The sequence below is a fragment of the Ochotona curzoniae genome, unplaced genomic scaffold (assembly GCF_017591425.1).
Source record: "Ochotona curzoniae isolate NIBS_2020 unplaced genomic scaffold, NIBS_Ocur_1.0 scaffold_4701, whole genome shotgun sequence".
Lineage (NCBI taxonomy): Eukaryota > Metazoa > Chordata > Mammalia > Lagomorpha > Ochotonidae > Ochotona > Ochotona curzoniae.
Window position 1 is genome coordinate 75,348,394 of NW_024467122.1, and position 12,283 is coordinate 75,360,676.

Here is a 12,283-nt window from a genome sequence, read left to right on the forward strand (position 1 = left end):
TCCTAGACAGGAAGCCAGGCAAGCACCTGCTGTGTCTCCTCCTTCCTGTCTGCCTCGGCCGGGTGGCCTCAGCCACAGGTCTCGCCACCCCTTGCCTCAGTTTCCACGTATGGTAAGTGAGGATGTGCAACTACTTCCTGCTTGTATCTCAGTCTGGGCTGCAGGGGGGACCCTGTCAGTTCCCCTCCGCTTCCCCCCACGTCCTGCTCCATGTCTCGCTCGTCTTGCTCGGCATCACCCTCAGCTGTGGAAGCATTTGGCATGCGGGGGTAGGGGAAGGAGGCCCAGGCGTTGGATCAGTGCCTGGCCCATCGGAAAGTCCCATATTGTTGGGGAGCCAAGGCTGGCCCTTTGTCTGCCACTAACCTTGGCACAGGGAGGGCATGTTGGTGACTGTGCCTGACCTTGGAATCCTCCCATGGTGCGACACTGGGATGGCACCTGTCTGCTTGGGGTGGCCACTTCCACACCCTGCTCAGAGCAGGTGTGTGAGAAAGGCAGGGGCAAAAGCCACCTCCACTGGGTGTCCTTGTTTGGCCACTGCCTTCTGGGGGCCCTGGGGCCAGGCTCTGGGCATGTGTGGGTCCCAGTTGGTCCCAGTTGGCTGGGCCATTCTGATGTATCCAGGAAAGATGACCTTGAAGCCAAGACTAGGGGTGGGGTGGGGTTCTGACCTCCTGATCCCGGGTCATCCCCCAAAGCCGGCTCTCCTCTGCAGAGCAGGCAGAAGTCCAGGCAGAGCAGCGGGAAGCTTACTCCCTTCGGCCTCTCCCACTTGTCCCTTCATCCGTCTCTCCTCTCCTCCCCTCCCCCTTTAAGATTTATGTATTTTTATTTGAAAGGCAGATTTACAGAGAGAAGGTGAAAGAGAGAGAGAGAGAGAGAGAGAGAGAGAGACGGTCCTCTGGTCACAATGGCCAGAGCTGAGCTAATCTAAAGCCAGGAGCCAGGGGATTCTTCCAGGTCTCCCACATGGGTGCAGCATCCTAAGGACTTGGTCTGTCCTCCACAAACCGGTGCCCCTATGGGATGCTGACACTTACAGTTGGAGGGTTAGTCATTTGAGCCGTTGTGTCAGCTCCTCCATTCTCTCTTTCTTAATGGGGGAAACTGAGGCATCACTGTCCTTGGGAGAAGGCTGGGGCTGAGCGGTGATGGTGGGCAGTGCCCCCCTCTCTTGCCCAGGTAACCCCTCCCGTGCACTGTACCCGCCTGCCTCCTCACTCCGCGATGGGGCAGTGCAGGCTGGGCCCCGCACACCTGGCAGGGATGGCGCTGATGGGCTTCTTGTAGATGGTGATGAGTTTGCCCAGCACCACCACGGCGGTGGTGAAGACGCGGTAGGAGTGCAGGAAGGTGTTGAGGAAGTCGATGCTGAGGAAACGCAGGTCCGTGAGCCGCTCCAGCAGCCGCTCCACGCTGGCGTAGCGGATCTGCAGCACCTTGCAGGAATTCATGGTCTTGCTGAAGCGGATGTCCACGTCATCGCAATACAGAGAAGCGTCCGACCTGCGGGGGAACCAAGGTCGGGCAGGAGTAGGGGAGGAGGGGGTAGGCATCTGGGTCGCAAGCCGTCCGGGGGGACCCGCGGTGGGCCTGTCTCATTCTCGCCAGCTGTGAGTTCCCCCAGGGGCTGAGCTCATCACCGCCCTCCTGCCCCAAATGCGCTGCGGCCACTGAAGAGAACAGAGACCATTCTAGAAGTATGACTTTGGAAAAGGCGTGTGACAATCCCTGGAAACACAGGGAAAAGCTGATGAACTTAAAAAGTTCTCCAAATTTGCAGGAACCCTGTCGTGTCAAAATGTCTCTGTGGCTGCTCACGGCAGCAAACAGATTTCCCTATCGGGGTCTCCCACATGAGTGCAGGGCCCCAAGCACTTCAGCCCTCTTCCACTGCTTTTTAAAAGTGCATCTGCTGGGCGCGGAATCAAAGCAGAGCAGCTGGGACTCCAACTCCTGTTCTGATGTGGGCTGTGGTGTTGCAGGCAGAAACTTAACCCATGATGTCACAACACAGAGCCCCATGCGCTGGATGTTTTTAATGTCCTGGTTTATGGAAAAAGACCAGCCACCTCCTGAGGGGCCGCCAGGGATGGCGAATGCTGCCTGGGGTGGGAGTCAGACCCAGGCCGCACCAACCGAATCCCTCCTCCGACACTCCCCAAACTGGACGTTCGCAGATGTCAAGGGTAGCGCCAGGACCCTGGGGCGCAGCAGCAGGGGTTGCTCTCAGTGGCTGGTGAGCTTGAGGCCAGCGGCCTCTGCTGGGCGCACTCGGAACAGCAGCCAGGACGGCTGTTGCAGCTCACAGCGCCCCCTGGTGACTAATCAGCTGGCATGGTCACACCTCCCTTTAGTAACTGAATTAGGGGACACGGTGATATTTGGTTGTCAGGTTTGGATTTTTGTGCTGACTACTGAGAATCTTGACAGCAAATCAGGCGCCCACTGCATTGCATTTCATTATCGCTTGTTTGCCAGAGAGAGAGAGAGAAAATCTATTGGTTCCAAATGCTGGTGTGTGGGAATGGCAGGGACTCAATTCCTTGAGCTTTCTATCACCTGCTGCCTTCTTGGGTCTGCACCAGCCGGCAGCTGCAGCCAGGAACCAGAGTTGAAACTGGAAGCAGATGCTGGGGAGTTGGGGTCGCGGCACCGGCAGGCTGAGAGGTGAGAGGACGGAGTGGAGGTGGGAAGGACAAGGGGAGGCTTGCCTTGTTGCTGGGAGTCATTACAACAAGCGCAGCGAGTCTGGTGTCAGTGTTTTGTGGGTTTTCAATCATTATCTTGTCTCTATGTGTTGCATGGCCTGACACCAAATGAAGTAACCCTCCTCTCAGACGTGAGCTCGGAACACGCTGACCCACCTCCATCCACCTGCAGGCAGGACCCAGTGTGGGCCCCTCTCTCCCTGGGGACCTCCCTGCTGTCTTAGGTCGTGCCCTCGGGGTGGCGCTGGCGCTGGGGCTGGCACTCACTTGATCATCTGCGGCACCGTGACCTTGGAGTTCTCCTCAAAGGCGTTCATCATGAGCCCATTACAGCGGATGTTGTCCACACACTGCAGCGACACAAAGGGGCCAGGTCAGATCCCATCAGGAGGGTCTCAGCCCTGCCCATGCCTCACATAGGGATGCTGCCCATGTCAGGTTCAGTGCTGAGTGACCTCTGGATTCTGGCCAGGAGCCAGGACCCAGCAGAGGGACCTTGGGCAGCTGCATGACCTACCCGACCCTTGATTTTCCTATCTGTGGAATGGGGGCAGTGCCTCAACTGTGCTGGGCAGTTGGCCAAAGGAGGTGCCTGACGCAGGCCACTCTGTGGTTGTCCTCTGGAGCCGATGTCAAGGCCAAGGTCAGCTCCACTGTGGCTGGCCTTGCAGGGCTTCTGTTCCCCAGCCCCAGAGTGTTGGCCTCATCTCCCTGCTGCCGGCCACCATGGTGTCCATGCTCTGGGGACAGGAGTGGGATTCCAGAGAAGACACCTATAGGTGGGGTGCCAGAGGGGCAGGAAAGGGTTGAGGGGTGCAGAGGAGCATGCATTTTATCTGGTTCCTGAAAAAGCTCAAAATCCAAATCTTACCTATCCCGACAGAGTGAAAGGCACAGACACCACGTGCAGTGGCGGGGCTGCCCTGGGCTTTCTTCCATGCCCTTGGCCTGGGGCAAACCCAAGAAGGGCAGCGGCCACTCACAGGGCATGTGTGTTACTGGGAGGCGCAGCTGCTAGGCTAGACAGCGGGGGGCAGGTGTCCTGGAGGTCAGGCTCCCCCCAGATGGGGTACCTCGGGCGGGGGCATGTCACCATTTGCACTTCCCATTCTGACTTCAATGCATTTTTTAGGGACTAGCATCATGGCATTGCAGGGTAAGCTGCCACCTGCCCAACCGGGGGTGCTGATTGGCCTCTGGTTGCTCCAGTTCCGATCCAGCTCCCTGTTGATGCACCTGGGTCGGTGGTGGAAGATGACCCAAGGACTTGGGCCCTGCCACCCATGTGGGAGACAAACACAGAGCTGCAGGCTTCTGGCTCAGCTCTGGTCACTGAGGCCATTGGTGGGGAGTGAGCCAGTGGATGGAAGATCTGTCTCTGTGATTCTGTCTTTCAAATAAATGAATACCTCTAAAAAGGATTTAGTGTAAAAGAACATATTTATTAGGCAGAAAGTATGTGTGCACGAGACAGCTTCCATCTGCTGGTTCACTCCCCAAATGCTTGCAACAGCCAGTGGCTCACAGAGCTGGGTACCCAGACTGGGGTTCCCTTGCAGGTGACAGAGACCCAACTGCCCGAGCCCTCATCACTGCTTCCCAGCCCAACCCAAGCCCTCTCTCTTTTAAAAAATATTTATTTAATTTGAAAAGCAGGTTTACAGAGAGAAGGAGAGATGGAAAGATCTTCCACCTGCTGGATCCCTGCCCAGGTAGGTGCAACAACCGGAGCTGAATCAATCTGAAGCCAGGAGCCAGGAGCATCTTCCAGGTCTCTAACGTGGGTGCAGGGTCCCCAGGCTTTGGGCCATCCTCTAGTGCTTTCCCAGGCACATTAGCAGGGAGCTGGATGGGAAGTGGAGCAGCTGGGACACGAACCGGTGCCCATATGGGGTCCTGGAACTGGCAGAATTAGCTTGTTGAGCCATTTCACTACCTTCTCCTTTCCTTCCATCCCTCACAAGCACTTTAGCTCTGGTTTCCAGCAGTGATTCCAGTGTGACAGGGAGAGACCACATGGGGTGGGTGCCTTATGGAGGCAGCTGACAGTTTGGGCACATGGCCACCAGGGTCCCCAGGGAGAAGGACCGGAGGACTCCATACCCACTGGTACCAGCAGTGCCAACTGCAGGTGCCCTGAACCCCTGATGGCCGTGGCTTCCTGGTGATGTGAAAAGCTATCCTTGGGGTTCTCCTGGGAAAGGTCACAGCCCTGCTGGGCTGCATCCCAACCCACCGTGTTCTCCTGGGACTAGAAGAGGGGCAGGCAGGCTAGCTGGCAGGCTAGCTGGCGGCCCCCAGGGAGCCTTTGTTTGGAAAGGGGGGTAGTGTGTATCACTGGGAGGAGAAGGAGGAGCAAGGGAGGGACTGCTACGTTGGGCAGTCTGAGCTCCCACTGCTAGCTAACACTGACTTCCAGGGGCCCGGCCACAGCTTTGCTTCTCTGCCTCCTGCCATTAGCTGCTATCTGACTCGAGCATGCCACACACGAAGGCCACGCAGGTGCACCCAGCTGCTGTGATGGGTCAGTGCTGCAGGTGCCCGTGAGAGTCCCTGGGCCTGCTGAGTGGCACCTCCCAAGCCTGTGCTTCCTGCTAGTGCTCTCCACAAGGTGCCTGACTCTGAAACAGGATGACCCTCCTCTGCAACCATGACCTTGGGCTTGACATCTGATTGTGGCTGTGCTCCCAGTCCCCCAGGGCCAGCGCTCTATGACCGATACACCAAGGATCTGGGTATGCACTAAAATGCAGACCCCCCTACAGGTCCCAGAGGTGGGAGGAGCAGGACCAGGCAATTCAAATGCAAGGGGCTTGCAGGCTGCACTGAGGCTGGCCCAGGGGCTTCCCTGCGCTGGGCAGCTTGGCTGACCTTGGCCTTGGCTGGGGCGTGGACCTGGAAGCTTGTTGCTCTTTCCCAAGAGAAAAATGTGGTGATCTCCTCCCACCAGCCTCCAGCTGGTGAGGGCAGCTGGGAATACCTGCTGTTAGGGACAGCTTCGCGGCCGCTCACCTGGCTGATGTCACTGGTCCACGCTGCTTTTTCCTGTCTGGACGAAGCCACCAGGATGACTGTGAAAGGCGGGGAGTCTTTGGGCTCCACCCCAATCTTGAAATCTAGGTGGTCAACGTCTTGGCCGGATCCTTTGGCTTCCCGTGGGGAACAGAAAGGCAGGGGAGTGAGTATGGGGTCCTGTCTTGCCTACCGGGGGGCGCTCCGTCCCAGGTCACTCTTCTCAAATGTATGGCTTTCCCCTTCATTTGAAAGACCGGGGTGGGGGGCGGTGCAAGTGGCTGAGAGGTAGGCCAGGGAGAGATGAGGCCTCAGAGCCGGGATACACATTGTGACTGAGACTTGTGTGAAGTGCTAACAGCTCAGCTGAGCCAGGCCAGGAACCACCTCCAACCCCAACCTCTCCAGAACAAGAGGAAGCCCTGAGCCTGGAAGGCTGCATGGACCCTCCAAAGCTGTGAAGATGGCAGTGGGAGGAGCTTCCCATTGCTCCCCTGGGAACCACAGGTGCACCTGATGCATGGAGCATTGTGGGAGATGGATCGGCTCGGCCACCTGCTGCCTAGGCAAGCTTGGGATGGTGTCGTCCCCCACCCTCACCCCCAGCCCCCCTCTCCTGGGTTTCATGTGTGACACTTGATGCCTGCCAGGTCCCTGTGCACACCCCAGCAGCTCATTTGGGGATGGCTGGCTGGCACAGGGGAGCATGTTCTGCCTGGTGACTTGAGGTGTGTGTGGGGGTGCCGTGCTGTGCTGGCTTTCCAGGAAGTGGGAGCGTGTGTGGGGGTTTCCCCTCAGTTCCACATTTCCTCCATTCCCCAACCTTTCCAGTGGAGGACAGGAAGGGGCCCCCCGAGTTGTTAGTCCCGCCACAGAGATGTGTTCACTGAGACGATGGTGTTCCCACACATGATGATGCTGGCTGCTCCTCGGGCCCCCACGGGTCCAAGGGTGGATCAAGGAGCACCTTCTTGAAAGGTGCTTGCTTTCTGTGTCAGCACACACACACGCACACATGTGCACACACACGACTGTCACACTCACCTTCCTCCTCCGTGCTTTCTGGATCCTCCAGCAAGGTACAGTCGATGAGGGATATGACTCCATTCTGAAAAAGAGCAGCGGGTCCTGGGTGGGGTGCATGGGCAGGTGTTCCTGCTTTGTGTCCCCGGGAGTGACAGTGTGGGGCACCCCACACGCTGCGCGCAGGTGCCTCTGTTAAAGGCAGTGAGGGGGCAGTTGAGCTTCATGTGTTCAAGGAAGAAGCCCAGGGAAGTGGCTCAAATGGGAGGGCCACTGTGCCTTGCTACCTTCACCTCTTTGCCTATAAGATGGGACCATGAGATCTCTGACAGGTCTACAAGCTGGACGGCTGTGTCCCTGTTGGTGACTTGAGGGGTGTGGCCTGGGTCAGGGACACTTAGGGGACGCTGTGACCATGGCCTCCCCGTGGGTGCACAGCCCTGGACAGATTCAGTGTTTGCAGGCTCCTCTCCCACCTCCCCCTGCAGCTGACCACGTGATGGGCCAACAGGTCATGACACCACCAGCCGCACATTCCCTGGACCACGGCTCCCTCTGCTGGCGTCACGGCAGGTTCTGGGCATCCGGAGCCTGGATGAGCTGCTTCCCTGATGACCTGGCTGAACTGAGGGCACCATGGTCCTTTCCAACCGCCAGGCTTCAAGGGGAGGGGCTGCACATGTGCTGGGGCAGCCTGGCCAGCCAGCTCGCTGTTAACTCCTATGTGCCAGCCCCTGCTAGGGCCAGAGACCCAGGAGGAGAGTGCCGGGAAGCATGTAGCATGAGTGAAGGGGTCTGTGAGCAGCAGGAAGGGGAGCCTCTTAGCCTTGTGGGTTGGGTTGGGTGGTTGAGCATGTGGGTCCCGTGAAATGCTTGGAGATCTTGTGGGCAGGTCCTGGGTATGAGCAACTCAGGAGCCCCTAAGGCCTGGGCTACTCTAAGGGCACAGTGGCAACTGGGGAGCTGCTGTAAGGAGCTCTGTGTGGACAACTCCTGGCTGGGAAAGAGACGCCCCACACGTGCGCACACACACACCTGCAGACACATCACCCTCACCCCCAGTACATCCTCCTCTTAGCGCCTGTTCAAACCTTGAGCCTCGCAGGCTCCATTCTCACCTTCCCACTTCCCTCAAGCATTCCCATTGATGCCTTGTGAACCCGCTGCTCATGTCAGCTTGCAGGTAAAGAAGGGCACCAGCTTAGGCATGTATGCATGTGTGTGAGCATTGGTGAGAACGTGCATGTTGCACATGTGCCCTTGTGTGGGCATGCATGAGTCTGTGTGTGCATGTATGTGTGAGCATGTCTTTGTATGTGCTCCCATGTCTCTGACACGCCCGCTCCCCATCTGGGCTGGGTCGGGGCCCAGCACGAGCCCCTGTCGCGCTCACCTTGGTCAGGTGCAGCTTGCCCCCGGAACCCCTAGTACAGATGATGAGGTGCTTGGAGAACAAGAAGCACTGCCGCTCGCCCTCCTTCTTGAGGGACAGGGAGCCCAGGCGCCCCCTGGTGATCTTGCCCTTTTCCGACATGGGCACCTGGATGAGGGAGCCTGCGGAAGGGAGAGCCACCCTGAGCCCATCCCCGGCCCTGATGCGGCTGTGACGGTGTGGGTGCCAGCTGCAGCAGCCGTGGGACGAGGCGACAGCACACCATTGTCAGGGCCACCCCTGGACAGCACATCTTGGCCTCTGGGATGCCCCTTCCAGCCCTCCCAGACTGGGGAGCCCTCCAGGGCATGGTCCTGGTGGTGGGATTGAAGCTGCGATGGATCTGGGGGTGGTGTGAGAGATGCTGGGACCTCGGTCCCCAGACAACAAGGCAGCAGGACAGACCCAGAGGTGATCCATTCTGTCCCCGTCCTCCACCCCAGAATCTCCCCTCCAAGGACTTCTCTGGAACACACACACACGGAGACAGGCCAGGGTCCCCCGGGGACAATCAGAAGCATGAACCGTCCAGCGCCAGGTGCACCTCTCCGGACAGCCCCAGGAGCACCCTGCCTCACCCCTGCGCCCGAACCTTGTCTCACGAAGGTCTGGCTGGTGTCCAGGAGGATCTCGCAGCCCTCGATGATCATGCGCTCAATGGCCAGGTTCTTGCGGATGTTCTCGGTCTCGCTCACCTCGTCGTGCATTATCCTAGGGGGTGGAACATTATCCTGGCTGCCGGCCAGGCCCTGGGACAACGCCTGCCCTCAGGTGAGGAGCCTGCATTTCCTAAGCACCAGCTGCAGGTTGGCAGGAACCAGGCAGTCCTCCGTCCATGGCCCTACCTAGGTCCCGCCTCCTCATCCACTGGTCGAGGCACCTGCCTGCTCCTGTCGCTTCATCCTCCCACTGCTCCCTTCCACCGGTTCTCCAGAGGGTTGTGCCCTTTATGCCAGCGGGATCCCCACAGGGCTAATTGTTTTGTAGTGAAAGGGTTGATTCCTGACCAAGGCCATGAACACGGACGGTGGCAGGGAACCAGGACAATTCCCCATTCGTCCAGTAGATGGCACTGCTTTATGGAGCCATGAAGCGTTGGTGGCCAAGGGTGGGTGCGAGCGCCCTCAACTGGCCCGGCGGGCTTCCAGCAGTCCCGGAAAAAGTCGGCAAGGAAGGTTTTTGGAAACAGCAGGGACAAGAGGAGGAAAGAATAGGAAAATCCACTTCTCTGCCGCGAAGGCTGGGTTCAGGGCTGGGGGCAGGTAGTTGGGAGCCGGTGTCTGGGGGTGGGAAGAGCTGCTGCAGCCAGGACCCTCACCTTGGTTCCTCTGCCACCTGCACCTGTTTGCATCAGGAAAGGATGGGGCATAAACCAGGGTCGTGGAGCCCCACTGTCCTGTGGGAGTCCCAGCTTCCGCTTTAGGGAAGAGTGTTCATGATGGAGGGAGTGGGGTCTTGGTGTGGGAAGAACAGAGCATCCCCGCCCTACCTACTGGGATGTTCTCGCTCTGATTCTCTGGGGGCAGCAAGGGTCGAGGCAGCCCCTGCCATAGTCTATTCCAACCTGATTCTCCTTCTGGCCAGCTGGAAACCCGGAGCTCCCCACGGCCGACCCACTACCACTCCCCCCCGCGACCCAGGAAGCTCCAGGGTACTGAGTGATGGTAGGGCCCTGGGGAGGGCTGGTGCTGAACCTGGTGCTCTGACCACCTGGCCCTTCTCCACCTGTTGGCCCCCACACAGCAGAGACGCCAGGGCTCAGCCTCAGTACCGCCCCCCCTTTCATTTTTGTGTCCACACCGCACCCTCCACAGTGTATCTGTCCTCTGGTGCTGAACTCCCTGGCCAGCTGACCCCTCTCCGGCACTCCGCTCCCAGCTTGCCTCTCTGTGTGGGTGTCTCATGGGCACCCCAAGTTCAAGGTGCTCCGGAGAAACGGAGCTCCCCTCCCCCGCCGTCCGACTCCTCCTGGGATTCTTTCTCCATCTTGGTTTCTGGCAGTTCCATCCTGGGATTGCTCAGCCCCAACCTGCGAACTCAACTAGACCGCGGCCTGTCGTTGCCCACACTGAGCCCATCTGAAAACCCCAAGTGTGTTCACCGGCACCCTCCTCGTGCAGGCCACCCCTTGCCCTGGCTGTCTGCATCTGCACAGCTAGCCACTACTTTTGGACTGCAGTGATGGGGCCTTGGCCAGAGGCTGGGGGTTCCTGGAGTGGGCACTGCCTATTGGAGCCTTGGGCATACAGGGGGGCCTGGCACCCAGCAGCCCCCTGGGGCTTCAGGACACTGGAGGACACAGTGAACACACAACATCTGGGGTGCCACGGCAGCTCCCCAAGGTGAGGTCCAGGAGCCCCCACTATCTCCAGCAGGGGCCCACCTGGGCTGGCCCATCAGCCCCTCAGGACCCTGCAAGAGGCCTCTGCTTTATGGGCTGTTCCCTTCTCCCTCCCCACTCTCCACCCAACCTGGGCAGGGGTGAGGGCGCACCTGGACAGCTCCTCCAGTTTGGACTTGGCATAGTCCAGGCTGTTCCGCTCCACGTGCTCGTGAGGCGTGTGGGCCAGGAGTTCATGGAGGGTCAGGATGTACCGGGGGATCTGCGGGTGGTGGGGGAAGGGGGAGGGAGAGAGGTGGGAGGACAGGGACAGATGGGGACAGGGAGCCAGCGAGAGATCGTGATGATTCAGGGGACAGAGAAGCATGGAAGGAGGGAGAGAGAGTTCGTCCTTTCAGTTGGGGGACTCTCCTCTCCCTGGTTGGGGAAGCGACAGGTGCGCCTCTGGTCCCTGGTCTCTTGCTTATGTGGGGCAGGACTTGGCTCATCCCAGGTCTTCCTGGGGCCGGGAGGCAGGGCTCCTTGGAGGCTGGCCTCCCCTCTCCCACCCGTCCTTGGGGCTCACGGTCCTGCCCCGAGTCTGCCCTCCCAGCAGCCCTGCATGGGGCACCTGGAACATGGGGTAGGTGAGGAAGGTCTCCAGCGTGCGTTCCTCGCAGTCGGGCTTGGCCTCATAGTGCTTGAGCAGCTTGTCGAAGTCGCGGTTCTGCTTGCAGTGCGCCAGGATCTGCAGGCTGTACTGGTGATTGCGGACAAACTCCTGGTAGATGTTAAGCATCGGCAGCAGGATGTCAAACAGGTCGGCTGTGGGGAGCAAGAGATGGTCGGTGTGCGCGTGCGCGTGCGCGGCCAGGGCGCCCACAGGGTGTGAATGTGCGTGTGTGTGCGTGTGTAGTCTGGATACAGGGCTGGCTCTGGCATCCCTGCCCTACCCAGGGACCCAGCGGGGCCCAGCTGTTGGAACTGCATTGGAGGCCTGGAAGTCCAGCAAGAGGTTGTGGCCCACCTTCCACCTGGTATACAGTCACAACCCCTCCATGTCTAGTGGTGAGGGTGGGGGTGGTGAAGGGACTCCGGTGGTGGATGACTGTCACTCCCACAATAGCTGTTGGCTGCAGGAGGCTGCTGTGCCCAGGTCCCACATGCCTGGTCCTTGTTGGGGTGTAAGGAGCAGGCCCAGCCTCATCTGGGGTCCCCATGGCAGTGCTTCCAGCCCTTGCAGCTCCCTGTGGGATCAGGGGACTCCTCCCTGCGTCCACCCAGGTGCGCTCCAGGGGAGTGACAGAAAGGAGATCAGAAGGGAGCCTGCAGCTGACTCTCCTGATACCTGTACCATGGCTTCCCTCTGGCCAGTTCCAGCTGCTACGTCCACCAGGCGCATGTGCCAGCTTGTCAAGTGCCCTGCCTGGGATTGGGGGTGTTTCGCTGTGACCCCCGGCCCTGAGTGTGGATGCTGCCTTGCTGGCTCCCCCAGACCTATCCTCCCTGTGGCAGACCTCGTCTTAAAGTGTTCTTTGGAGGGACCAACAGGACCGTCCCCACTGGGGGAGGGGGCTTTTTCTCTCACTCCCCAAGGGATTGTCTTTAATAGCAAAGAGACCGCAGCTTTGTGGCTTTGTGGCACACACCTGCCACAGGAAGGAAGGGGGGACAACAGCACCCTGTTGGGGTAGGGGAGCTGCGGGGGATACTTGGTGACCATGTTGGGTAAAGGCAGGGCAGGTTTCTTGCAGGGCAGTGGGTCAGCTCCAGGGGTCTTAA

The 12,283-nt window shown here is 59.3% G+C and overlaps 1 protein-coding gene across 1 annotated transcript in view; it reads right to left on the reverse strand.

The window, feature by feature from the left end:
• Positions 1-12,283, reverse strand: part of RASGRF1 (Ras protein specific guanine nucleotide releasing factor 1) — a 73,299-nt gene that overhangs the window by 20,650 nt on the left and 40,366 nt on the right. Inside the window, exons 7-14 of the mRNA XM_040969151.1 lie at positions 11,133-11,326; positions 10,675-10,784; positions 8,774-8,892; positions 8,143-8,303; positions 6,771-6,834; positions 5,727-5,863; positions 2,982-3,064; positions 1,261-1,509 (exon numbers count right to left, since the gene is read on the reverse strand). Coding sequence (XP_040825085.1) covers positions 1,261-1,509; positions 2,982-3,064; positions 5,727-5,863; positions 6,771-6,834; positions 8,143-8,303; positions 8,774-8,892; positions 10,675-10,784; positions 11,133-11,326 — 1,117 coding nt within the window. The remainder of the gene's footprint in view (positions 1-1,260; positions 1,510-2,981; positions 3,065-5,726; positions 5,864-6,770; positions 6,835-8,142; positions 8,304-8,773; positions 8,893-10,674; positions 10,785-11,132; positions 11,327-12,283) is intronic.